This window comes from Bison bison, unplaced genomic scaffold (genome assembly GCF_000754665.1).
Source record: "Bison bison bison isolate TAMUID 2011002044 unplaced genomic scaffold, Bison_UMD1.0 scf7180017864379, whole genome shotgun sequence".
NCBI lineage: Eukaryota > Metazoa > Chordata > Mammalia > Artiodactyla > Bovidae > Bison > Bison bison.
In genome coordinates, this window is record NW_011494951.1 from 4,211,126 (window position 1) to 4,236,626 (window position 25,501).

Here is a 25,501-nt window from a genome sequence, read left to right on the forward strand (position 1 = left end):
AACAAAAACTACAAAGATAATATGAAAGGATATAAAGTAATAAGAATGGAGACTTAAATTCTGGCATAGTCCTTTAAGAAAAATCAAATGAGAATTATCATCTTTTAAGAAAGCATTCTTCTCATGAAAGTTTACTTCTGTGCAAAGAGGAATTATCAGTGGTTTTTAGGGAAAGAAAAGCTTAACTTTTTAGGTCAGAATTTTCTACTTTTTGTAACCAGACAAGAATTTGTGACTTTAGCCTCTGGCCCAGTGACTCTGAAATTCCTATTGTTCCCTCAATATGTTTCGTGCTTTAGAGATGAAGCTCCTGAAATGCCCTCTTCCCTGTCTAACAGTGCTCTGTTGGGGCCTGCCCCAGTTGTTCATCTCAGAGATAATTGCAAGTATTCACATGTATGGATGTGAGAGTTAGACTAGAAAGAAAGGTGAGCGCTGAAGAATTGATGCTTTTGAACTGTGGTGTTGGAGAAGACTCTTGACAGTCTCTTGGACTGCAAGGAAATCCAACCAGACCATCCTAAAGGAGATCAGTCTTGGGTGTTCATTGGAAGGACTGATGTTGAAGCTGAAACTCCAATACTTTGGCCACCTAATGCGAAGAGTTGACTCATTGGAAAAGACCTTGATGCTGGCAGGGATTGGGGGCAGGAGGAGAAGGGGACGACAGAGAATGAGATGGCTGGATGGCATCACCGACTCGACGGACGTGAGTTTGGGTGAACTCCAGGAGTTGGTGATGGACAGGGAGGGCTGGCGGGCTGCGGTCATGGGGTCGCAGAGTCGGACATGGCTGAGCGACTGAATTGACTAAATATGACAGCTCTGCAGGACAGACTAGAGAAAGTGTCCATGTGGACAGAGACCAAGCTGGGTCTTTTTGAATTATGTTTTTTTTTCCAGGATATGACATCACCGACTCAATGGATGTGAGTTTGAGCAAGCTCGAGGAGGTGGTGAAGGACAGGGGAGCCTGGTGTGCTGCCGTCCAAGGGGTCGCAAAGAGTCAGACGCGACTAAGCTGCTGAACAGCTACAACAGGATATAAGCCCCGTAGTGGAATTTCTGGGTCATATGGTAGTTCTATTTTTAGTTTTTCAAGAAAAATCCTTACTGTTCTGCATAGTGGCTGTATGGATTTACATTCCCACCAACAGTGCAAGAGAGTCCCAGTTTGGTGCTCTGTGGTAATATTTAGATTGGTGGGATTGGAGTGGGGAGGGGAGGGATATATGTGTACATAGAGCTGATTCACTTAGCTGTATAGCAGAAACTAACACAATGTTTTAAAACAACTATATCCCATTAAAAAAAAAGAAATCAAACAGGGGAAAGAAGACTGCGTTTCTTTTCCTATTAATATTTCAAGCTGTGGAGGTGATTTAGTTGCTAAGTTGTGTCTGACTCTTTGCGACCCCATGGACTAGAGCCTGCCAGGCTCTGCTTTCCATGGGACTTCCCAGGCAAGAATATTGGAGTGGGTTACCATTTCCTTCTCTGGGGATCTTCCTGACCCAGGGATCGAACCTGGGTCTCCTCCATTGCAGGGGGATTCTTTTTACCAGCTGTGCTACCAAGGAAGCCTTCATATTTCAAGCTAGTCATATTTCCAATTTCAGTTCAAAGCACTGAGTTTGTTTGTCCATTTCCATTCACATGCTGTGTGCTGTGCTGAGTCATTTCAATCATGTCCAACTCTGTGTGACCCCCATGGACTGTAGTCCACCAGGCTCCTCTGTCCACGGGATTCTCCAGGCAAGAAGACTGGAGTGGGTTGCCATGTCCTCCTCCAGGGGATTTTCCAGACCAAGGGACTGAACCTGAGTATCTTGTGTCTCCTCACTGGTAGGCAGGTTCCTTACCACTAGTGCCGCCTGGAAGCTCTTCCATCCACGTGAGCAGTATGTACTGAGAACCTTTGACATAAAGCCACTGTGCTAGATGCTGGGGCTAAAATCGGCCCTGTGCTCACGGAGGTGTCATCTGGTAGCTGACAGCTCTGTGCCCGGCACTGTGCTCTGTATGGATTATCATGAAAGCTATGAGATTGTATAGTTTAGACTGTAAAGGCTCAGAGAAGGTAAGTAACTGGCCCAAAGAAGCAGAGCTCAAAAAGTTGGAGCCATTAAAATGAGACTTATAACATTCATCTTGCAAGGTTATTTTAAGGATTAAATGTCATTCATTCATTCATTTATTCCCATCTTTCCTCAGAAAGACCTTTCCTGACTGCCTTGCTTTCATTCTATTTTCAAAGCTCATCACTTGATATATCGTCTTTGTATCTATTCTTTATCCATTTACATATCATAGGTCTCCACCCACTACATGTCAGTTTCATGAGAGCAAGGCCTTGGTGGTTTACTGCCACATACTAGAGTGGATAATTGTGTCTGGTCCATGGCAGGCACCCAACATATGTTTCTGAAATGAATTTGTTGAGTGAATGATTAAAATGTTTAGCTTAGTATCTGTGTAAAGAGGAAGTGTTCAATATTTCATCCCTTATCTTGCTCTCCCAATCTCTATTGGCTGTGTTCTGTGTGAATGGCTTGGTAAAAATTGTAGTTTCCTTTTCTTGTCAATATTTAAAAGAAACCCTCTAGTTAAACGAGTAAACCATTTGCATAGATAATGCACAAGGATGAATGTGTTATAAATATTTAAGTGTGTTCACAGTCACTAATAAATGTGAAACAAATTTTAAAGAAGGAACAGCAAAATCTCTTTCTCTTTTTTAAAAATTATAATTAAAAAAATAATGCACAGTTTTGGAGAGAATTCTATGAGGTGGAAATTCTAATACAGGGCTTCTGCAGGGGGCTGGGGGGCGGGGACAGTAAATTGAAATGATTTTTCAGGGACCAATTTCACAGTATGTACCGAAAGCCTTTAAAATATTTTCACTCAATGGTTAAATAAAATAATTAAAAATCTTATATGAGGAGTGAAGTATCTGTAAAGACTATGCTTATTGATGCTTGTTTTATGACATGGGACATAGTTGTATGACTGAAACAATGTGCAAAGGAAGGAAAACCAGTATATACTATACAACAAAGACTTCGTTGCATGAAATACATTAGCACAGAAAACATTGACATGAAATTTACCCAAATGTTATGACTGATAGCCTTGCAACCTCAGGGATGATTAATATGTATTTTGTGCAATGTTATTAAAAACAAAATACTATATGTGTTTAGAGCACTTACATTTACAAGATATTTTCAACAGCTTTTTGAAGTAAGCATGGCAGAGATTGTTACTCCTGTTTGGCTACTGGGTTTACAAAGAAAGAGGTTCAGAGAGGTTGACCTACAGTTGTCTCTTCATATCTGCCAGGGATTACTTCCAGCGTGCCCCTTGAATACCCAAATCTGTGGATGCTCAAGTCCTTCATATGAAATTGCAGAGTATTTGTAAATAACATATGCATATCCTTCTGTATACAGTGAAAGCCTCAACGGCATGGGTTTGAACTGTGTGGGTCTGATTATACTCAGATTTTTTCATCAAGTACATACTAAGGAACTACAAAATACTTGGTTGGTTGAATTATCTCCAGATTACTTGTAATACCTAATACAATGTCAGTGCTATGTAAATAGTTGCTGGCATGTGGTAAATTCAAGTTTTGCTTCTTGGAATTTAATGGAATTTTTTTTTTTTTAATCCTCGATTGAATCTACAGATGGGGAACTGACAGATATGGAGGACTGACTGGACTTATTACCATACCATTAGCAGTTGGAATCATTGGGCCTAAATCTGGACAAAATGATATGTTGTTATCAAAGAGATTTGAGTTTAAATTCTGCTCCTAGAGAACAGGATGAGTATTAAGTGAGACGCAGGTGAAAGTCCTTAGCCTGATGTCTGGCTCACAGAAAATCTTCCACAAATGTTAGTTCTCTTTCCTTCTAGTTATCTATTCTAAGGACCACGATCCCTCCAGCTGAATCACCCTGCACCTCACTGAGCTTGACCTGCTCACCACCAAGGCATTCCAACAAGATGCCTTGGAAATGAGAGACGGTAAAGCTCTTGGATACTAGGCAGTGCCCTCCATGTGTTTGGTTCATGCAGTCAAGCTTTTACTTACTTCTTCCAGCTTCATCCAGGTTAGCCTGTCTGTCGGGAGAGAGGTCTTGGAATCTAAGGACAGGGGTGTGTCCATCATACCCTTGAAATAGCGTGTATCTGTGAAAAAAGAAAAAAATTTAAAGTCATACTTTACATGACTCTGCACACTGTAATGAACAACATATTTGCACATCTACAAACTTAATGAACCATTATGATATAGGCTGCTGCTGCTGCTGCTAAGTCACGGCAGTCATGTCTGACTCTGTGTGACCCCATGGACGGCAGCCCACCAGGCTCCTGTCCCTGGGATTCTCCAGGCAAGAACACTGGAGTGGGTTGCCATTTCCTTCTCCAGTGCATAAAAGTGAAAAGTGAAAGTGAAGTTGCTCAGTCGTGTCCGACTCTTTGTGACCCCAAGGACTGTAGCTCCTCCACCCATGGGATTCCCCAGGCAAGAGTACTGGAGTGGGTTGCCATTGCCTTCTCCACACAATATAGGCATGAGCTTGTAATTCTACTTCCACTTAACAGACGAAGAGGCTGAGGCTCAAAGAGGAGAGATCACTTCTCTTGGTCCGTATACATAAATGCCAAAGTCTGGACCTGAGCCTTCTTCATCCTCTTATCCACCTGGGAAGTTCTACTCATCCTTCAAGGCTTGGACTGTGTCATGCCCTTCAGAAATCTTCCTAGACCCCACCCATCTGGCACACCACCCTGGATCTCTTTTCTATGTTACACACTTGTGTGTGCTTAGTCACTCAGTCATGTCTGACTCTTTGTGACCCCATGAACTGTAGCCTGCCAGGCTTCTCTGTCCACTGGGGTTCTCCAGGCAAGAATAGTGAAGTGGGTTGCTATGCCCTCCTCCAGGGGATCTTCCCAACCCAGGGATTGAACCCAGGTCTCTCACTTTGCAGGCAGATTCTTTACTATCTGAGCCACCAGGGAAGCCCATGAATACTGGATTGAATAGCCTATCCCTTTGCCGGGGGATCTTCCCAACCCAGTAATAGAACCAGGGTCTCCTGCTTTGCAGGTGGATTCTTTACCAGCTGAGCTACCAGGGAAGCCCACATTACATACTTAACATACGTATTTTATACTTAACATATATTTCTATATACTTGTGCTTTCTTGGTGGATTTGTGGTAAAGAATCCACCTGCCAATGCAGGAGACATGGGTTAGATCCCTGGTCCAGGAAGATCCCCTGGAGAAGGAAATGGCAACCCACTCCAGTATTCTTGCCTGGATAATTCCATGGACAGAGGAGCCTGGCAGGCTATAGTTCATGGGATTGCAAAGAGTGAGACATGACTGAGTGACTGAACAACAACAGCAGCTATATAATTAACATACTTATATACATTATATACCAAACTTATTCTATCATACTTACCTTTTTATCTCTTGATCAATGCTAACTGGCATACAATAGATATTAATTAATGCATATTGAGTGGATGAACAAAGGAATATCATTATTATTTACAAGGTGATTGTCCTCAAAGGGACTTCTGTAGATTCATTTCAGTAGGTCAGGCTCTCAAATCACAAATACTTCCTCTTTTCCCTCACAACACTTTGCTTTATTTAAGGTTCAGAGACCTTGTTTAAGCTGTGTAAGGTGCCCCAGTTACAAAGAAGAAAAGATGGTGTATATTAAGGTTTTCTTTCTCTTCAAAGCCTGGCTTTGCTGCCATGTTTTTGTGCTACTTATATGCTGGCTATGAGCAAGACAAATCAGCCATATTAAGTCTCCCCTTTTGTTCTGCTCTCTTCTCTGCAACGCTGTCTTAACAGGGATGTTGCCCGCATCTCTGCTTGTCGATCTTCTGCCATATTCATCAGTTGTCTCTCAGACTCAAGATATCATCATGGGGATTCTCTAGGCAAGAAGAGTGGAGTGGGTTGCCATGCCATCCTCCAGGGGACCTTCCCAACCCAGGGATCGGACCTAGGTCTCCCACATTGCAGGTGGATTCTTTATCATCTGAGCCACCAGGGAAGCCATCATGATAATAATAAATGGTCATAGAGCTCTGACTCTGCACCGAGTCCTCCTCTGAGAACTCAACATGCATCTTTCATGTAACTACCTGGGGTATGTGGAGTAAGCTCTATCTTCAGATATCTTGAACCCTATCTTCAAATATAGAAAATGGTTTTCAGGTGCTTGCTCCAGGACACACAGCTAATAAGCTGTGGAAGCAGGATTTTAACCTAGAGTTGCTAATTCAGAACCTGCATCTTTAGTCACTCTACAATATCGCAGCATGGGCATGCGATTTTCAGATTTCAGGCCCTAAACATTACCTGCATATTCAGATTCCTTAATAGGCCTGGCTGGTAAGATTTTCACTGATTGCCAGTCTTCTCCCACGTGAAGCTCAGGGTCTTCATAGTCATCACCTGTGTGGCCTTTTGCTCCATCCAGGACTGCCATGGAATTCCTTTCCTAAGGAGGGGACATTTCAGTAAGTCAACGGGAGGTACAACAATGACAAAGATTATAGGCTACAGTGCTGGCCAGGGGAGTAATAGAGATCCCCTTGCTGTGGGTTAAAGATTTAAGAGTCTGGAGTCTAGGGGAGTTAACCTCTCATGGTGGCAGAATTGTAACGATATCCTTAGAAACCATCATGGTGGTGTGAGACACTCCCTTTGTCTCTCCCCTTCAATCTACAACAATTAAGACATCCATAACTCAACAAAGAATTGATGCTTTTGAACTTTGGTGTTGGAGAAGACTCATGAGAGTCCCTTGGACTGCAAGGAGATCAAACCAGTCAATCCTAAAGGAAATCAATCCTGAATATTCATTGAAGGACTGATGCTGAAGCTGAAACTCCAATACTTTGGCTACCTGATGTGAGGAACTGACTCCTTCAAGATCCTGATGCTGGGAAAGATGGAGGGCAGGAGGAGAAGGGGATGACAGAGGATGAGATGGTTGGATGGCATCACCGACTCTATGGACATGAGTTTGAGCAAGGTCTTGGAGTTGGTGATGGACAGGGAAGCCTGCGTGCTGCAGTCCATGGGGTCTCAAAGAGTCAGACATGACTGAACTGAACTAAACTCAACAAAGGTTCCTCTGCCCAAGACACTGGGACTCCAGAGATACCCACATGTTTGTTCATCTGAAGAAGGGTAGATTGGAATATATAGAGTGGGTAGAACTGGGGGAAGAATAGAAGTAGTGCCCCTGATCCTGAACCCCAGAAATCCTGGTACCACCAGTGGGGGTTGTGCACATGACTCTAGGTCATGGCTACATTCGTGCCCATGAGCACAGGGGACTGGGCAGCAATCTCCAGGTGTACCTGTGACTCTGTCACCTCCTGCCCATGGCAGTATTACCTGGCTCCCCATCCCTTGCTACGGCAGCAGTTCCAATGTGCCAAGCAACTCTGGACATGAAGATGTCAATGGCAGACACTGGCATTAGAAAGGCACCCCCGGTGACCCAAGAGGCATAAGCAGAAATGACAAGGGCACCAGTGACCACTCTGGTAGAAGCAGTGGAGGGTGGAAAGTGCCAATTCTCAAATAGAGATGAGGTAAGAAAAAACAAAAACAAAAACTTGTGCTTTAGCGGTGTGTACTGAAAATCAGAAGAAAGGTCTCTAATTACCAATGTGTGGATCTTTCAGAGTCAAAGTAAACAAAGCTTTACGTAAACAAGAGGGGTGTTTACTACTTCAAAGGCACTAGTAGAGGAACAGCTCACCAAGCACCATGAAAAACCATGGTAACACAGTCTCACATCTTGAACATAACAATTATCCAGAAACCAAACTTAAAGTCACAGCAGACTATGATCTAATTGATGGAGAATTCAAAAGAGCTGTCATGAAGAAACTCAGAGTTACAAGAAAACTCAGAAAGCAATTCAATGAGCTCAGGAGTAAAACCAGTGAACAGAAGCAATACTTACCAAAGAGACTAAAAATCTAAAAAAGAACCAAAAAGAAATTCTGGAGCTTGAGAACTCAATACATGAGCTGAAGAATGTATTAGAAAGCATTGGAAACAGAGCAGACCATATGGAAGAGAAAATCAGTGAGCTCAAAGAAAGAAATCTAAAAATGATTCTCAGGTAGAAGAGGAGAAGAAACTAAGATTTTAAAGCAATGAAAAAATTCTATAAGAACTATCTGATTCCATTAGAAAGAAGCAACATGAGAATAGTGGATATGCCAGAAAGGGAAGAGAGGGAGAAGGGAGCGTTTGTTTAAAAATGTAATAGCTGAGAACTTTCCAAACCTGAGGAAGGAATTGGATATACAAGTTAATGAAACTCATAGGACACCTAATTATCATAACGCAAAAAGATCTTCTGCAAGATACATTATATCAAAACTGTTGAAGGTCAATGATAAAGGTTTTAAAAGCGGTCAGGGAAAAAAGGTAGTCACCTACAAATGTACTCCCATTAGGCTATCAGCAGATATCTAAGAGAACCTCTACAGGTCAGGGGAGAGAGGAATGATATATTCAAAATTTGCTGTTTAATCATTAAGTCATGTCTGACTCCATGAGACCCCATGGACTGTAGCCCACCAGGCTCCTCTGTCCATGGAATTCTCCAGGCAAGAACACTGGAGTGGGTGGGTAGCCATTCCCTTTGCCAGGGGATGTTCCCAACCCAGGGATCGAATCCACATCTCCTGCATTACAGGATTCTTTATCACTGAGCTACCAGGGAATAGTCAAAAATACTGAAAGATAAAAGATGTCAGTCAAGAATACTCTACCCAGCAAAGTTACCTTTCAGATATAAAGGAGAAATAAAGGCTCTCCCAGACAAACACACCTGAGGGAGTTCATTGCCATTAGAGCAGCCTTACAAGAAATGTTGAAAAGAGCTCTTCTGCCTGAAATAAGCAGAAGGCAATGGCACCCCACTCCAGTACTCCTGCCTGGAAAATCCCATGGACAGAGGAGCCTGGTGGGCTGCAGTCCATGGGGTCGAGAAGAGTCGGACACGGCTTAGCGACTTCACTTTCACTTTTCACTTTCATGCATTGGAGAAGGAAACGGCAACCCACTCCAGTGTTCTTGCCTGGAGAATCCCAGGGACGGGAAGCCTGGTGGGCTGCCGTCTATGGGGTCGCACAGAGTCGGTCACGACTGAAGCGACTTAGCAGCAGCAGCAGCAGCAGCCTGAAATAAAAGTGGTAAAAGTACACTATACTTTGAGTAAGGGGATAAACGACTACCAGAAGTGTCTTAATGAGACAACGTATGTAAAATGTTGAGCATATTGCCTGATGGTCAGCACTCAACAAATATTAGCTGTAAATACTATTATGAATGCTACTGTGATAACAGCTACTATTAAAGAGAGTCTGAGATAAAGGAAGCTGACCCATCATGCTTTGTTCACCACCCTTTAAAGCTTCTCTAACACTTGTTAAGGAGTTTATATGTCCTAGGTTCTTTCTGTACTTTATCTCATTGTATAAGCAGAAAAATCTATGAGATGATTTTACTATAGTGTAGGAAACTAGAATTAGATAGGCTTAAATTTAAATTCTGCTGCTACTGCTGCTGCTAAGTCGCTTCAGTCGTGTCCGACTCTGTGCGACCCCATAGACAGCAGCCCATCAGGCTCCCCCATCCCTGGGATTCTCCAGGCAAGAGTACTGGAGTGGGTTGCCATTGCCTTCTCCAATTTAAATTCTAAGTCTGCATTATTCTCATTCTTTATTATGTATATTCTCTCTATATATGTATATTCTCTAATATATATAATATATATTCAGTTTAGTTCAGTTGCTCAGTCGTGTCCGACTCTTTGAGACCCCATGAATCGCAGCACACTAGGCCTCCCTGTCCATCACCAACTCCCGGAGTTCACTCAGACTCACATCCATCGAGTCAGTGATGCCGTCCAGCCACCTCATTCTCTGTCGTCCCCTTCTCCTCCTGCCCCCAATCCCTCCCAGCATCAGAGTCTTTTCCAATGAGTCAACTCTTCTCATGAGGTGGCCAAAGTACTGGAGTTTCAGCTTTAGCATCATTCCTTCCAAAGAAATCCCAGGGCTATATATAATACTATTATATATTATTATATAATATATATTAATAATCTAATATGTATAATATGTATTATTCTAATTGTTATATAAAAATATATATTCTATATATATATTAGAGAACAAGAATAATGCAGAACATATACTATAAATATATATTTATATAGGGCTTACTAGTCCTAAGACTCCAAGTGCATGCCTTTTTCTATCATCACTCTATCAAAGCAGTTTGGTAAAAGTAAAGACTAGTTATAGGATGAGTCTAATCTCCAGGTAAGCAGTAGCACAGTGGGGACTCACCAGACCCCTATCTGGAAAACTTTCTGGGCTTCAGTTTGGCTCATGGCAAATCTGATCATTCAACACAAAAGGTGGAATGCAATTTAGTCAGTCTGTGTTCTTTACGAGACAGCATAAATCTTTCTATTATCTGTCTACTGTTAATATTGGGGGTTCTTACTAAAAGCTCAGTATATATAAGTCTTCCACTTTATAAAATATTTTGGGATTGATTGTGCATGTGTGTCCTAGGGTGAGAATTCATAGCTTTAATTTAATTATTAGAGAAATCTTTCAAGAAGTAAAGAACCAAAGATTTTACAGGTAAATTCTATCTATTTGTATATCTATCATCTATCTATACATCTATCTCTATCATTTCTATCTATTCCATTTATCATCTATAGATATGTTAAAGCTATTTAAATTATGTACACATAATTGTTAACAATTAAATTATTTATAATATTAGGTAGCTGATTTCACATTATAAATTTAAAATTTTCTTTTAGTCATTAAAATTCTTTGTAAATATGATTAATTTACAATTAATATTATATCTATTGATTTATTATTAATAGAAGATGGTTAAAACTCAATATTCAAAAAATGAAGATCATGTCATCCAGTTCCTTCACTTCATGGCAAATAGATGGGAAAAAATGGAAACAGTGTCAGATTTCATATTGTTGGGCTCCAAAATCAATGCGGATGGTGACTGCAGCCAAGAAATTAAAAGACGCTTGCTCCTTGGAAGAAAAGCTATGATAAACCTGGACAGCATATTAAAAAGCAGAGACATCGCTTTGCTGACAAAGGTCTGTATAGTCAAAGCTATGGTTTTTCCCGCAGTGTGTGTGGACTTGACAGATGGACCATAAGGAAGACTGAGCACTGGAGAACTGATGCTTTCAAACTGTGGTGTGGAGAAGACTCTTGAGAGTCCCTTGGACTGCAAGGAGATCCAACCAGTCCATCCTAAAGGACATCAGTCCTGAATATTCATGGGAAGGACTGATGCTGAAGCTGAAGCTCCAATACTTTGGCCACCTGATGTGAAGATCCAACTCATTGGAAAAGACCCTGATGCTGGGAAAGATTGAAGGCAGGAGGAGAAGGGGACGACAGGGGACAAGATAGCTGGATGGCATCACCGACTCAGTGGACATGAGTCTGAGCAAGCTCCAGGAGATGGTGAAGGACAGGGGCGCCTGGTGTGCTGCAGTCCATGGGGTCGCAAAGAGTCAGACACGACTGAGTGGCTGAACAACAGAACAATATGGATATATCATAATATATTCAGTGATTTTTCTATTATTGAATATATCACATGATTCCAGTGTGTTGCCATTTAAAATATATTATAAAACATAAATGAGTGTTTAATTATTCATCCAAGTTTTAGGTTAATTCTTTAATTTGTCCCATAGAATTATGGGACTGAAGAAAATAAATATTTTTATATTTTTTAATCTTATAAAATTGCTTTCCAAAGAATTTCTTGTTATTTAAAGTTTCACTATGAGTGTTGGCAGGTGCTTTTCTCACCACACACTTGCCAGCATCATGTGTTGGTATTTTCATTTTAATCAGTCTTCACAATGACCATTATGAGTTTATTTTTATCTCCATTTTATAGCTGAGGAATTGAAATATGTGTTTTTTTTGTCTTTTTCTGTATTAATGCCTCAATATATTTATTTATTTACCCAGCTTTACCAAGAAATAATTGACATACATCACTGTGTAAGTTTCAGGCATAGAGCACAATGATTTGATTTACATGTATTATAGGAATACCGTATTCTACCCAAGACTTGAAATGCACTTTTCTCTGCCAGGAAATCATGCCATTTGGAAAAGTTTAATGTTTTACAATTCACCAAGTACATAGAAAAAAGCCACTTACTTTGTAAATATCAAAGACTGACAAAATAGGTAAAGAGAGCAGCTGACTTACACCATCAAGAAGAAGAGGCTCATTAATAGTCTGGTACTGTCCTGCCAACAAAAACAGCAAAATGTTATTGCAAAACATTGGAAAGACTGGGCCCTTGTTTTTCTCCAGAAATCTTGTGCTCATTTCAGTTAATTGTTCTTGACTGTAATTGCTCAAAATGAAGTGCACATTTTCATGCTTCTCGCTCCATCAGCTGCTCTTGCCTAACAGGGGCAATTGGAAAAGGAGGAAAGGATATCAAATCCCAACTCAGAAGGCTGGCTTTTTCTACAGCAGGTAAGTTTTCCCACTGAAAGAGAAGCAAAGTTAGAAGGAACTCTGCCCCGAAATTAGTTGCACCCAAGTGATGACTCAGCAGCATCTCAGCCAAGGACCTGGGGTGCTGTCCCCTCCCCCTCTGACACACATGTTGCATTTGCCCGACTCTATCCACACATTGTTATCTATCCATACATTGTTTTCTTGAACAGACTACATGGTCTGAGCTTCAGTTCAGTTCAGTCACTCAGTCACGTCCGACTCTTTGTGACCCCATCAACTGCAGCATTCCAGGCCTCCCTGTCCATCACCAACTCCCGGAGTTTACCCAAACCCATGTGCGTTGAGTCGGGGATACCATCCAACCATCTCATCCTCTGTCGTCCCCTTCTAGTTTGAGCTTAGGGACCGTATCTACTTATTCATCTCTCCCTGGCTTCGGCTGCGGGGCCCAAATGGACCACAAGAGTTCTTGATAGGCATTTGTTGAATGAATATTGCTGAGCCGGGGGTGCTTCAACACTCAACTGCTTCCTTTGAACTTGATCAATGAAAGATTGCCCAAAGGTTATCTAGTGCAGTCAGGGTAAATGTTTCACATTTCATTCTCAGATTATGCAAAACCACCAAAGAATTGTTCACATAGCCTACAGTCTTTTTGCTTCCTCATAGACTTAATTTTCCTAAATTGCAATATAGGTTCATGCTGTTAGTCTGAATTTAGGAACACCATAGGCAGAAAATGTTCTTATCATGTTGTCTTTATTAGCACATATGTGAGAAGCTTCTAGCAGGTCTCAGGACTGGAAGCTGCACACAGCTTGGCTTTTTGTTTGCTTTGAGTGAAGGAAAAGCATCAGTCCTAGAAAAGAGCGTATTTCCCTTCCTTCTTTGGCTGATGAGACTCTCAGGGCAAATTTCTGGCCTGTGTCCAAATAGCGTAGAGGACTATGGTATGCTATGTATTGCTACCATTTGGTCCAGTTTCATTGTGTTCTTTAACTTTTGTCCATTCACCCTAAATTCTCTTCCCATGTGTATGTGCTAACTTGCTTCAGTCGTGTACGACTGTCTGCAATGCTATGGACTCTAGCCCGCCAGGCTCCTCCATCCATGGGATTCCGCAGGTAAGACTACTGGAGTGGGTTGCCATGCCCTCCTCCAGGGGGTCTTCCTGACCCAGAGATCAAACTGGCAGCCCTTATGGCTTCTGTATTGGCAGGCGGGTTCTTTACCACTAGTACCACCTGGGAAGCCCTCTCTTCCCATACCGAAACACAAAATTAATAGTTGTGAATTTGTGTCAGCGTGCCCAAGTCTTTTGTACGGTATAATGTGTAAATTCATGAAACTTTGGCTCAGTGGAAATGCAGTTCTCTGGAATTTGCCTAGGACTCAAGCATGGGGCAAGTGTCAAGTAGCCAAAGCGAATCTCCTTGAGACAGTGAGCCAGGAGGAGTGGAATCCTGTCTGCATTGTCCACCGTCCATCCTGGTGGTGGGACCAGAAGGGGCCATCCCCCTGGGGCACTAATACCATATTCCTGTCCCAGTACAGTTACACCCATTACTGAGATCCCGGGCAGAGAAACCCACAGGTTTTTCAGCCCTTTAGCAATTTGGACTCTCTCATGAGGAGAAGGCAATGGCACCCCACTCCAGTATTCTTGCCTGGAAAATCCCATGGATGGAGGAGCCTGGAAGGCTGCAGTCCATGGAGTCACTAAGAGTCGGACATGACTGAGCGACTTCACTTTCACTTTTCACTTTCATGCATTGGAGAAGGAAACGGTAACCCACTCCAGTGTTCTTGCCTGGAGAATTCCATGGACAGAGGAGCCTGGAGGGCTGCAGTCAGTGAGGTCAGAGAGTTGGACACGACTGAGTGACTAACACACACACACTCTCTCATGAATTAAGTGAATAAAGCCACCCGTTACACCAGCAGGTCTGGCAGAAGCAAATGAGCACAGAATTATTGGGGCATTTCTCTGGTCTTCATGATCCAGGACAGCAGTGCCTATAAGTCCAGGTTCAGTATCATTTCATTTTAGGAGATTGGCCTCCTTGAGCATAGTCATTATAACCACGTCTTCATGGAGAGCTGAGAAGTCTTTTCTTTCAGCGGCATGGCAGTCTGAGCCCCGCTTGGATTCCCCATGTACGGTACACGCCCCTTCTGAGTCTTTGCTTGTGTTGATTCCACCTGGAGTCCCTGCCTCCTCCGTTTTGTTTTCCAAAATGCTCAGTATCTTTTGAGATTCTCCTGGGGCTTCCCTTTCTGACCACTCCAGGTTACTTTAATCTCGCTAAATCGTTAGAGCTGTTGTTTTCTGTCTCACTCACCACGACACTTAAATAAAAAGAGGCAGCATCTGATTGCTTCTTTGTTGTATACACACGCTGTCCTCCTGTAGGGAAGGGAGTGGATTGTCTTTTATCTCTGTGACCCTCAGTACCTCTCTGTGTTATGAACAATGCAGAGTTTTGGAAATAGAATTTTAAAAGCACAGTTCTGAACCTGTAAATCAGCTCCCGTCACTCATGGCCCATGAAACAGAGTCCAGATTTCCTGCTGTGGCTCCCGGAGGCCAGCACAGCCCAGCACAGCCCAGAGACAGCCCTGTCTCTGGTCTCATCGCTTTCCAGTTTCTTCCTCCTCTGAACTCCAGGCACATCAGCCTCTTTTCAAGTCCATGCTGTATGCTAAGCTCCTCTGCCTCTGACACATTGCATGCACTGTCCGCCAGTCCAGAATGTTCTCTTCTCAGCTCTGCCCAGGCCTGGATCCTTCTCATCCATCACTGTAGTTTTGTTGTTCAGTGGTGCCCAACTCTCTGTGACCCCGTGGACTGCAGCACACCAGGCTTCCCTATCATTTGCCATCTCCTGGAGTTTGCTCAAATTCATGTCCATTGAGTCAGTGATGCTATCTAACCATCTCATCCTCTTTTACCCCCTTCTCCTCCTGCCCTCAATCTTTCCCAGCATCAGGGTCTTTTCTGATGAGTCAGCTCTTCGCAGCAGGTGGCCAAAGTATTGGAGCTTCAACTTCAGCATCAGTCCTTCCAGTGAATATTCAAGGTTGAATTCCTTTAGGATTGATGGGTTTGATCTCCTTGCAGTCCAAGGGACACTCAAGAGTCTTCTCCAGCACCACAGTTCAAAAGCATCATCCATCATACTATATTTTAAATGTCATCTGCCTTGGGGGACCATCTCTGACTATCAACATCAGGTAAAAATTAGGAGCATCCTCCAGCCGTGGTCCTCACTACCTCAACATCTGGCACAGCGGTGAGAATGCTGTGTGCTCATCAAACCCCATTTGCTCAGGCACACAGTTCCTGATATCCCTTCCACTCGGTGGCCTTGGCTTGGTGCTATGGCCACTGGGACACGGAACGTGTGGTAGATTCCACTCTGGGCCATCCCACTTGACCTTCCATCTCTCACTCTTGCCCCAGTGGCTGGCCAGAGACAGAAGACCCCAAGGCCCTTGGGGATAATGGAAGCCACTGGGAAAAAGCAGAGTGAATCCTGACTGAGTATTTTGGAAAAAGTATGAGTGTTAATTACTCAGTCATGTCTAACTCTTTGTGACCCCACGGACTGTAGCCCGCCAGCCCCCTCAGTCCATGGGATTCTCTAGGCAAGAATACTGGAGTGGGTTGCCATTCCCTTCAATTTCCATTGGATTGTGATGTGAGCAAGAAGTAAACCTTTATTTTATTAAACTACTAGCTGAAAGTGAAGTCACTCAGTCGTGTCTGACTCTCTGCGATCCCATGGACTATAGCCTACTAGGCTCTTCCATCCATGGGATTTTCTAGGCAAGAGTACTGGAGTGGGTTGCCATTTCCTTCTCCAGGAGATCTTCCCGACCCAGGGATTGAACCTGGGTCTTCCGCATTGTAGGCAGACGCTTTACTGTCTGAGCCACCAGGGAAGCAGAACAACTAAGCTCTGTAGTTTATGTGTTATATATGTTAGTCCTCCCTGAAAAATACACCCTGCTCAACTTCTCCATAGCGTGTAGGAACAAAGCAAGCCAACGAGTATATTACAGTTACAGACGGTGGTGCTTGCCTCCCCCGAGGCAGTGGTGAGACCCCAGGCTCCGATAGCTCCTTAACTCGGTGTATGGTAAGTGACAATAAATGACCAGTCTGCTGCAGAAACACCCAGGACATGGAACCAGTGATGGAACTTCAAGATGAACTTGATCCTCTCCCTTGCTGAGCGAACTTGACTTTGGCACTCCCTCTTGCTGGACCCAGATCCTCACCCTTGTGACTTCCCCCCCAATTCTTCCAGGTCTTTGAGTCTTCCTGGGCCTGACAGGTAGGTTGGCTTCTCAGAGAGAGAGAGAGCTGTTTTCTAGAAAGATAAGGAAGCTGCTCAGTAACTTTCCACATTATCCTCCTGAAAGAGTGGTAGTGATGCCGTGTCAGTGGAGGGCCCCTCACCACCTACTGGCATCTCACAGCCACAGAGAACAACTGACTTCTGTGTGCTCCTCAAGGAGACGTCTTTCTTTTCTTCTTCTTCTTCTTTTTTTTTTTTTTTTAACAAAAGACAACATTTCCCTAAAAGTTATTTTTAAGAGGGAAGTGAAGATGAATATGTGCCATGTAAACTCAGGGGGATTTCCTTACTGGCAGGGGCAATTGCCCCAGACTTTGGTCTTGAACGTGGACACCTCATGCCTACAGAGGTGTGGCAAGAGTGTCCAATATACCCATCAAGTTTTGGTCCCCTGACCAGTCGCATCTTGGTTGCTTTATAAAACAGAAGAAAGCAAACTTGGGTCCCTGAGCAGACCAAGTGCTTTTTACACAAGCACCCATGGTGGTATCTACTCTGGCCTCAGAAGTCTGGGAATTACTGACATAGATACTCCAACTCTCATGCTGTGGAAGGTGGGCCATCCCAGGTGGCTCAGAGGTAAAGAACCTGCCTGCCAGTGCAGGAGATGCGGGTTTGATCCCTGGGTTGGGAAAATCCCCTGGATAAGGGAATGGCAACCCACTCCGGTATTCTTGCCTGGAGAATTCCATGCACAGAGAAACCTGGTGGGCTACACAGTATACAGGGTTGCAAAGAGTCAGACACGACTGAGTGATTAACACTTCAGAGAGACTCAGACTATTTTCACTAATAAACAGGTCCATGAACTTAAGCCCCTGGAGGTGCAAGATTGCTGCCTGGTCTACAACCCCTTTCCAGGGACGGGGTGGCTGTCCGAGCATCTGAGTGCTACTACCATGAGTGGTCACAGGAGAAGGAAATCCTGGGCTGGTCCCGGGAAGAAAATATGCTTCTCTGGTGTGAGAAGAGGAGACGAAGTAGGAAAACGCAGAGTCCTCAAACTTTCTGTTTCTCTATGAAGTGAAGTCAGTTCACAGGCTCTTCAGATGACTGTATTCCCAAAGCAGATGGGATCCCCAAACAAAATGAGCTTCTGCTTTCATTTCAGTCACAAGATTTCAGAGAGAGAGACACAGGGGAGAGAGGCATGGTGAGGGTGAGGGTTGGTGTGCAGTCGCCCAGTCACGTCTGACTCTTTGTGACCCATGGACTGTGGCACGCCAGGCTTCCCTGTCCATCACCAACTCCTGGAGCTTGCTCAAACTCATGTCCATCAAGTCAATGATGCTATCCAGCCATCTCATCCTCTGACACCTTCTTCCCCTCTGCCCTCAATCTTTCCCAGCATCGGGGACTTTTCCAGTGAGTCAGCTGTTCGCATTGGATGGCCCAAGTACTGGAACTCACTCGTAAATATCTGGTAAAAGCAAGAGGCTGGTAAATCCCAACTTCCCATCACTAAGTACCCAGAGCCAAGACAGTTGTGTCCCCCACACCTTTCCCCTTGCTTCTCCGTGTTAGAACCCCTCATGGGTAGCAGGGTATCTTATGACATGTCCTTATCATCACTTGGCCATGGGTCCAAGTTTTGGTTGATGGAAGAGATGGAAAATCAACTCAACCGGGAAACTTTCTTGGGGAAAATTTCTGTGTGCTGTTCGTTCCTTCTTTTACTTCCCTTCCTCCCTCCTGGAGACATCGTTATTTTAGATGATGAGAGTGAGCAAGGCAGGAGGGGCAGGGTTTCCGAGAACTTCACGGAACAGAGCTGCCACACAGCCTTGAACTGTTTACCTCTGGACTTGACTTACATAGAAAATAAACATTTGTCATGTCTAAGCTCCACGATTTCTTTTTAAAAGTGTTTTGCTGCCTTAAATTTTGTTCTCAGCTGCGGCGTTCTCCATTAACAAACATGGCAGAGTCTCTGATCAAAGGCATGGGCCCATGTTTCCCAGAAGCGTAATGAGAAGTTCTAGGTTCAAATCTTGGCCATGTGACCTCAGGCAAGCTTGTAAGCCTGGGAGGAATAAGAGTGTGCGCCTGCGTGCTTAGTCATTCAGTTGTGTTGGACTCATTGTGACCCTGTGGACCATAGCCCGCCAGGCTCCTCTGTCCATAGCAAGAATACTGGAGTGGGTTGCCATGCCCTCCTCCAGGGGATCTTCTGACCCAGAAGTTGCACACAAATCTTACATCTCTTGCATTGGTAGGAGTGTTCTTTGTCACTAGCGCCACCTGGGAAGCCCAGGAATAAGAGTATCTACCCCAAATAACTGCTGAGAAGCTTAAATAAATAACTCCCCGGCTCAGTGCCCCTCTAAGGAATTGTTGTGTTCTGCATTTCATGTCTTTTCAAGGTCAAGTTCAAGGCCAAATCTTTTTTCACTCAGTCCAGATCTTTAGATCTTCAGATCTATATTTGGAATTTGTTCATTAGTTGGTGCCCATTTTCAGACAAAATATGTGCCTTTCCATCATTCAGCTGTTTACAAGCACCTACCAGTTATTCCAAAGGATTCTTCGAGCAGAGCTCCCTTCTAGCTAAGAGGCTCCGGGAGTCAATGACTGAGAAACTGAGGCTGCCACTGGGGCCCAGCTTACACGTGTGCTGTGATGAAGCTGAGTTCTGTGCTATTGCTGTCTATGTCTACTGGTGTCTCCACAAGTTCCCTAGTTTCGCTTGGGCCCTGTTTACCTAATCATGCATCGAAGAGAATAAAATGTGTTCAGTTCAGTTCAGCTGCTCAGTCGTGTCCGACTCTTTGCGACCCCATGAATTGCAGCACGCCAGGCCTCCCTGTCCATCACCAACTCCCGGAGTTCACTCAGACTCACGTCTATCGAGTCAGTGATGCCATCCAGCCATCTCATCCTCTGTAGTCCCCTTCACAGCTAAATTAGACAAGTTTATAAAAGGTCTGGCATGCACCCCACCTGATAGGTTAATTTCTTTCCATTTTCTCTCATTCTCTGGACTCACTGATATTCGAATTCCACACTCACATCCCAGGTTCTTTCTCCCACATGAGGCTGCCTTTCTCCATTTTTATCCTTTAAAAGCTTGAAGGTATTTGGGGATGGAAGGCATCAGCCTGCTCTTCCTCTTGGTCTGTGAAGAGGGGGGTAGTTTACACTCTGCACCCTGGCTGGTCCCAAACTTTAGAACCTCTTCTGTTTGGCATCCATCCATGGCTGTAGGGAAAGGCAGGAAGGGACTTCCTAGAGTTACTTTCAGTCTCTGAGTCAAGGATGATGATGTTGAATAAATCTTGACTATATGACTTATATAGTCAAGAGGAGAAGGAAGAAAGGAGGGAAGCAGGCAGGGAAAGAAAGAATGGAAATAGAATATACAGACATAGGTAATTTATGTATGAGGATGAGATGGATAGATAACACCTCTGACTCAACAGAAATGAAATTGAGCAAAGTTCGGGAGATAGTGAAGGACAGGGAAGCCTGGTGTGCTGCCCTCCACGGGGTCTCACAGAGCTGGACACGTCTCAGCAACTGAACAGCAATTTTATGTATGTTGTATATCTCATACATATTAAATCTCTATCTATCTATCCATTTATTAATTATCTATCTATCTGTCTACCTGCTCAGTCATCTAGCACTTCTGGCTAGATTTCAGTTTTCAGTGAATGAATTTCAGTTTTATTCACTGAATCATAGTCTCCTGATCTGAAGAGTATGATCTGTGAATTTCAAGCCACAAATAGTCTAAACTTGCAGGCATAGCTGTATGGGAAACATTCACTGGGAGTTGGGAGAACAGGCTCAAGGTTCTCACCAGATAGCTCTTGGAAATTCACTTCCCTTTTCTAGTTCTTAGTTTCCTCATCTGTAAAGTATGGTATGAGAATCTCAGACTAGCCGAGTCCTGGGAACCTTTCATTTTTATTTCCCTTTTCAAAAACTTGTGGTCAAGATATCTCATTGAATTGTGATGCCATTTTGTATTTTTAAGAGTATTCTAGTGTACTGATGTTACATGTGCATTAAGTAGAATTATTATCAATTACAACAAACAGACAAAAATTCGTGGTCAAAGCTGGTTAGAGTATCTGACATATTAAGAAACTACCTCAGTTGGTTGAATGAATGGGTAGATGGATGAATGAATGATGATAGTTAAACAGGCAGCTGCCTCTTGGTGGAGGCAGACTTGATAAGTTTCCATCCACCTGTCTATATTTTTTTCTTCAGCCAGTGATTCTCAAAAGACTATCCTAGCAGTACCTGAATTAGAATTATCCTTCTGGCCTCACTACAGCTCTGCCAAAGAACAAACCCTGGCATGGGTTTGTGATAAGCATTTTTTGCTGCTGAGATTCTGATACACACTGGATTTTGAAGGCAATTGTAAATCCGTGGGCTTATCAGCCCACGGATGATTGGAATCCTGGCTTGTGTTTATGAAAACTGGGTGGAGAGCTTTTTCCTGCAATTCAATTGTTAACATTTCAATTTGTTTCTGTTCACCAGCTTCCCCAGCATTTTGGGGGAGAACGAGCCTCTGCTATAGTAATACAGATATTGCACTACCTAGAAATGGCCAGCAGGCGGCAGTGGATGCTCACATATTCCTTACCTACCATTTCCCTCCCCGCGAAGTCTTAAAATTTATATTATTTTTTCTTTTAGAAGTGAGGGTAAAAAAAAAACCCACAAACTTTAAGACGGATTTTCCTTAGGAAAAAACCAAAACAAAACAAGTATTCCTGTGCAAAATGAAATTTGTTGTCTGTTTAATTGAGTCAAACAACAAGCGTCTTTATCAGTGTTTTTATTGTGTATGGTGACTTAAGACAGAAGGACGCACTTTCTAAATGGGCTGTCCTCTCCAATATCAATCTTTATTCAGTAGAAGGAGACAATCTCCTGAGTTTATTTTGTGGAAAACCTTGACACTCTTTTCTATATATCAACATCACCAAAGATGTTGATATTGACAGGTTGTCCAAGTTTGGATATGTGTCTGTCTTCTAGGCCTAGAGAATTTTTTTTTTTTTTGATAGATTGTTTTGAGCATAAAAAATATGCTGCTGTAGGAAAACCATAAGATACAGATGAGCAAAAAAGAGAAGTAAAGTCACAATAATATTCCCATACCAAGATATAGTGGTTTAGTTGATAAGTTGTGTGACCCCATTGTGACTCCATGGACTGTAGCCCGCCAGGCTCCTCTGTCCATGAGATTTTCCAGTCAAGAACACTGGAGTGGGTTGCCATTTCCTTCTCCAGGGGATCTTCCTGACCCAGGGATCGAACCAGGGTCTCCTGCATTGCAGGCAGAATCTTCCCCAACTGAGAGATAGCCACTATAAATATTTAATTAGAGCAAAATCACTAACACACACACAAGCACACATATACAGACATGATATAAATTATGTGTATATGATCACAATGTGTGTGCGTGTTTTTTTGCCTGCCCTTTCATATAATATCTTGCTATAATATACCCCTCAGTGACTATGCTTCAACATCATCATTTTTAATGTCTATGTAGTATTCTTTCATATAGACGTTCTTTTAATTTCAACTGTATTTTTACCATATTTTCAATGAGTCGCATGATACAAAATTGCAAGCGCCTTTAAAGTACCTGGGAATGTTATAAATATCATGGTGATAAACTGTCTTTTATATAAATCATCACATGCGTCTTTAATTATATCGGCTTTATTCTAGTTAAGTAGACCCTGGCCATAGTGTGTAAGCTTGCAGAGGCTGAGGTGGTCTGGTTCACTAAGTATTTTTGTTAGAGTGTGGATTCAAGTGCTCTGGGCAAGTCTGGGCAGCTTCATCTCTCTCAACTTTGGAGGCAGGGTTGATTTGTTTCTGTTTCCTTGCTTGTGTCTCTGCTGCTGCTGCTGCTGCTGCTGCTGCTGCTAAGTCGCTTCAGTCGTGTCTGACTCTGTGCGACCCCATAGGCGGCAGCCCACTAGGTTCCCCTGTCCCTGGGATTCTCCAGGCAAGAACACTGCAGTGGGGTGTCATTGCCTTCTCCGGCTTGTGTCTCTAGAATGCTGTTAATGAAATGGAATCTGTTTGTCAGTTTCCCTCTCCCTTAAGGCAGGTGGAGAACAAGTCCCGAGGGAGAGAATACAGGTCACACTTAACATTCGCCAGCCACTGAATCAGATTAGCAACCTCTTTTGAGGCACCATCCCCTTTAGAATTTTCTACAGCCCCTCCGCCCTTGCTCCCCAAACTCTAAGTGGATGGTAGAAAGTGTTGAGAGGTGGCAAGCATGTGGGGAAAATATGCTTGAAAACAGAGACTTAGTACGATTTAGAAACAACAGCCTTGAGAGAACTGGAGAAGGAAATGGATCCCCGCTCCAGTGTTCTTGCCTGGAGAATCCCATGGGCAGAGGAACCTGGCAGGCATGGGGTAGCAAAGAGTTGGACACGACTGAGCGACCGAGTAACACACCTTGAGTCAGTGCAGCCTCTCTTAGGACCTGACTGAGAGGCTTTTGTAAGAAGGATTAGACCTGGTTACTCGTTTGTTTCTTATTTATATTCATACTTGCAAAGTTGATTTTGCTTTTTCCTCCTTCTCGCTGCTGTGCGGGGCACACCGGGTGCTGGTTATACTCTCCCAACGTACGTTATATGAATATAACACATTATAAGTAATATAAAGAATAATTCATTATATATAATATAATACAATGAATCCTGTGAATTCATTTGTGCTGACATCACTCCCAAAGCCCCTATTGCTTCTTTGCACACTCCCTCTGGTCAATTTCTCATTTCCTGTTTTTTTTTTTTTTGGCCATGCCTCGTGGGATCTTCGTTCCCTGACCAGAAACCAAACCCAGGCCCTTGGCAGTGGAGGCTTGCAGTCCTAACCACTGGAAAGCCAGGGAATTCCCGTTTCTCTTTTTTTTTTTTTTTTTTAAGTCTTGTTCCAGTCATCATTTCTAGCCATCAGTTTTCTAGGAAATTTTATGGGACCTCCCTTGATATAACAATACTCTAAGATGAATATTCAAACTTTAACAGGGTCCTAAATAAGTGTCTACTAACAGGAACTAGGCCCTTTTAAAAGAGATATAGGAGAAGCACAAAAAGTGGTTTCTGACTCATTCATCCACCCATCCACATATTTTAGAAGGAGTCCATTATGTACAGTTTAGTTGAACAAACACTAATGAGTGGCCACAAATACTGGCACGATGCCAGAGTTCTACCCATTTTGCAGATGAAGAAACTGGGGCCCACAGGGATCTGCGCTTCATCCAAGACTACGCAGCTAATAAATGGAGAGCCAGGATCTCCACCTCATCTGGCAGCCTCCAAAGCTGTGGACGTCATAGACTTCCAGCCTGGGAGCAATCAGAGGGAAAGACTCTAAGTCACTAACGTCGCCTTGAACAGGCCAATAGCTTTATCTAAGGAAAAATGGAAAAGGATGGAAGGAGGAATAACAGACTCCTGCTGACATTGCCACTGCTTCGGTGCCTGGGGGCCCTGACTTACCTGTGGCACTGTCGATTCTGGGCCATGACCTAGGACAGAAAACAGAACCAAGGTAAGTGTCTGCTGCATTCAATTCATTGTCCTCCCCAGAGGAGCAGGTAGTCATCGAAGGCAGGTCACAAATCAAGTTGTAGAGCACTTCCTTTGTGCTTGTGCTGTTCTAGACCCAAAGGAACATCTCATTACAGAGAATTCAGGAAAACAGAGAAGTGCATCTAGAAAAAAACAGTCAACACCACAGGTAATATTTCGGCGAGGCTCAGGCATATGTACGGGCTTCCCTGGTGGCTCAGACGGTAAAGTGTCTGTCTGCAATGCAGGAGACCCAGGTTCGATCCCTGGTTTGGGAAGATGCCCTGGAGAAGGAAATGGCAGCCCACTCCAGTATTCTTGCCTGGAAAATTCCACGGACGGCGGAGCCTGGTAGGCTACCGTCCATGGGGTTGCAAAGAGTTGGACACAACCAAGCGACTTCACTTCACAGGCATATGTGCACATGTGTGTATGAGGATGTCTGCATGCATTTTGATATATAGATGCCTAAAAATAATATGAAAGAATGCATAGGCTCCTACAGATATAGAGAACAGACGTGTGAGCCCATGCTGGAGGAAGGGGAGGCAGGGATGAATTGGGAGATTAGGACTGACATATACACACTACCATGGGTGAAGTCTATTGACCCTGCTATAAAGCACAGGAAGCTCAAACTCTTCTAGAGGAGAGGGATGGGGGAGGTGGGAGGGGGGACCAAGAGGGAGGGGATATATGTATCAGATCAGATCAGATCAGATCAGTCGCTCAGTCGTGTCCGACTCTTTGTGACCCCATGAATCACAGCACGCCAGGCTTCCCTGTCCATCACCAACTCCCGGAGTTCACCCAGACTCACGTCCATTGAGTTAGTGATATATGTATACATACAGCTGATTCCCTTCATGGTACAGAAGAAACTAACATGACATTGTAAAGCAATTGTACTCCAATAAAAACT

General features: G+C 43.5%; 1 protein-coding gene and 1 non-coding gene across 3 annotated transcripts in view; one reads left to right on the forward strand and one right to left on the reverse strand.

Moving 5' to 3' along the window:
* The window catches only part of CLNK (cytokine-dependent hematopoietic cell linker), a 209,256-nt gene that overhangs the window by 77,370 nt on the left and 106,385 nt on the right, over positions 1-25,501 (reverse strand). For both annotated transcript variants that reach the window (XM_010857269.1, XM_010857270.1), the window contains exons 4-7: positions 24,508-24,536; positions 12,375-12,415; positions 6,408-6,549; positions 4,106-4,203 (exon numbers count right to left, since the gene is read on the reverse strand). In XM_010857269.1, the coding sequence (XP_010855571.1) occupies positions 4,106-4,203; positions 6,408-6,549; positions 12,375-12,415; positions 24,508-24,536 (310 nt within the window). The remainder of the gene's footprint in view (positions 1-4,105; positions 4,204-6,407; positions 6,550-12,374; positions 12,416-24,507; positions 24,537-25,501) is intronic.
* TRNAC-GCA lies at positions 24,786-24,857 on the forward strand. The gene has a single exon. It is a non-coding gene; the product is annotated as a tRNA-Cys (tRNA).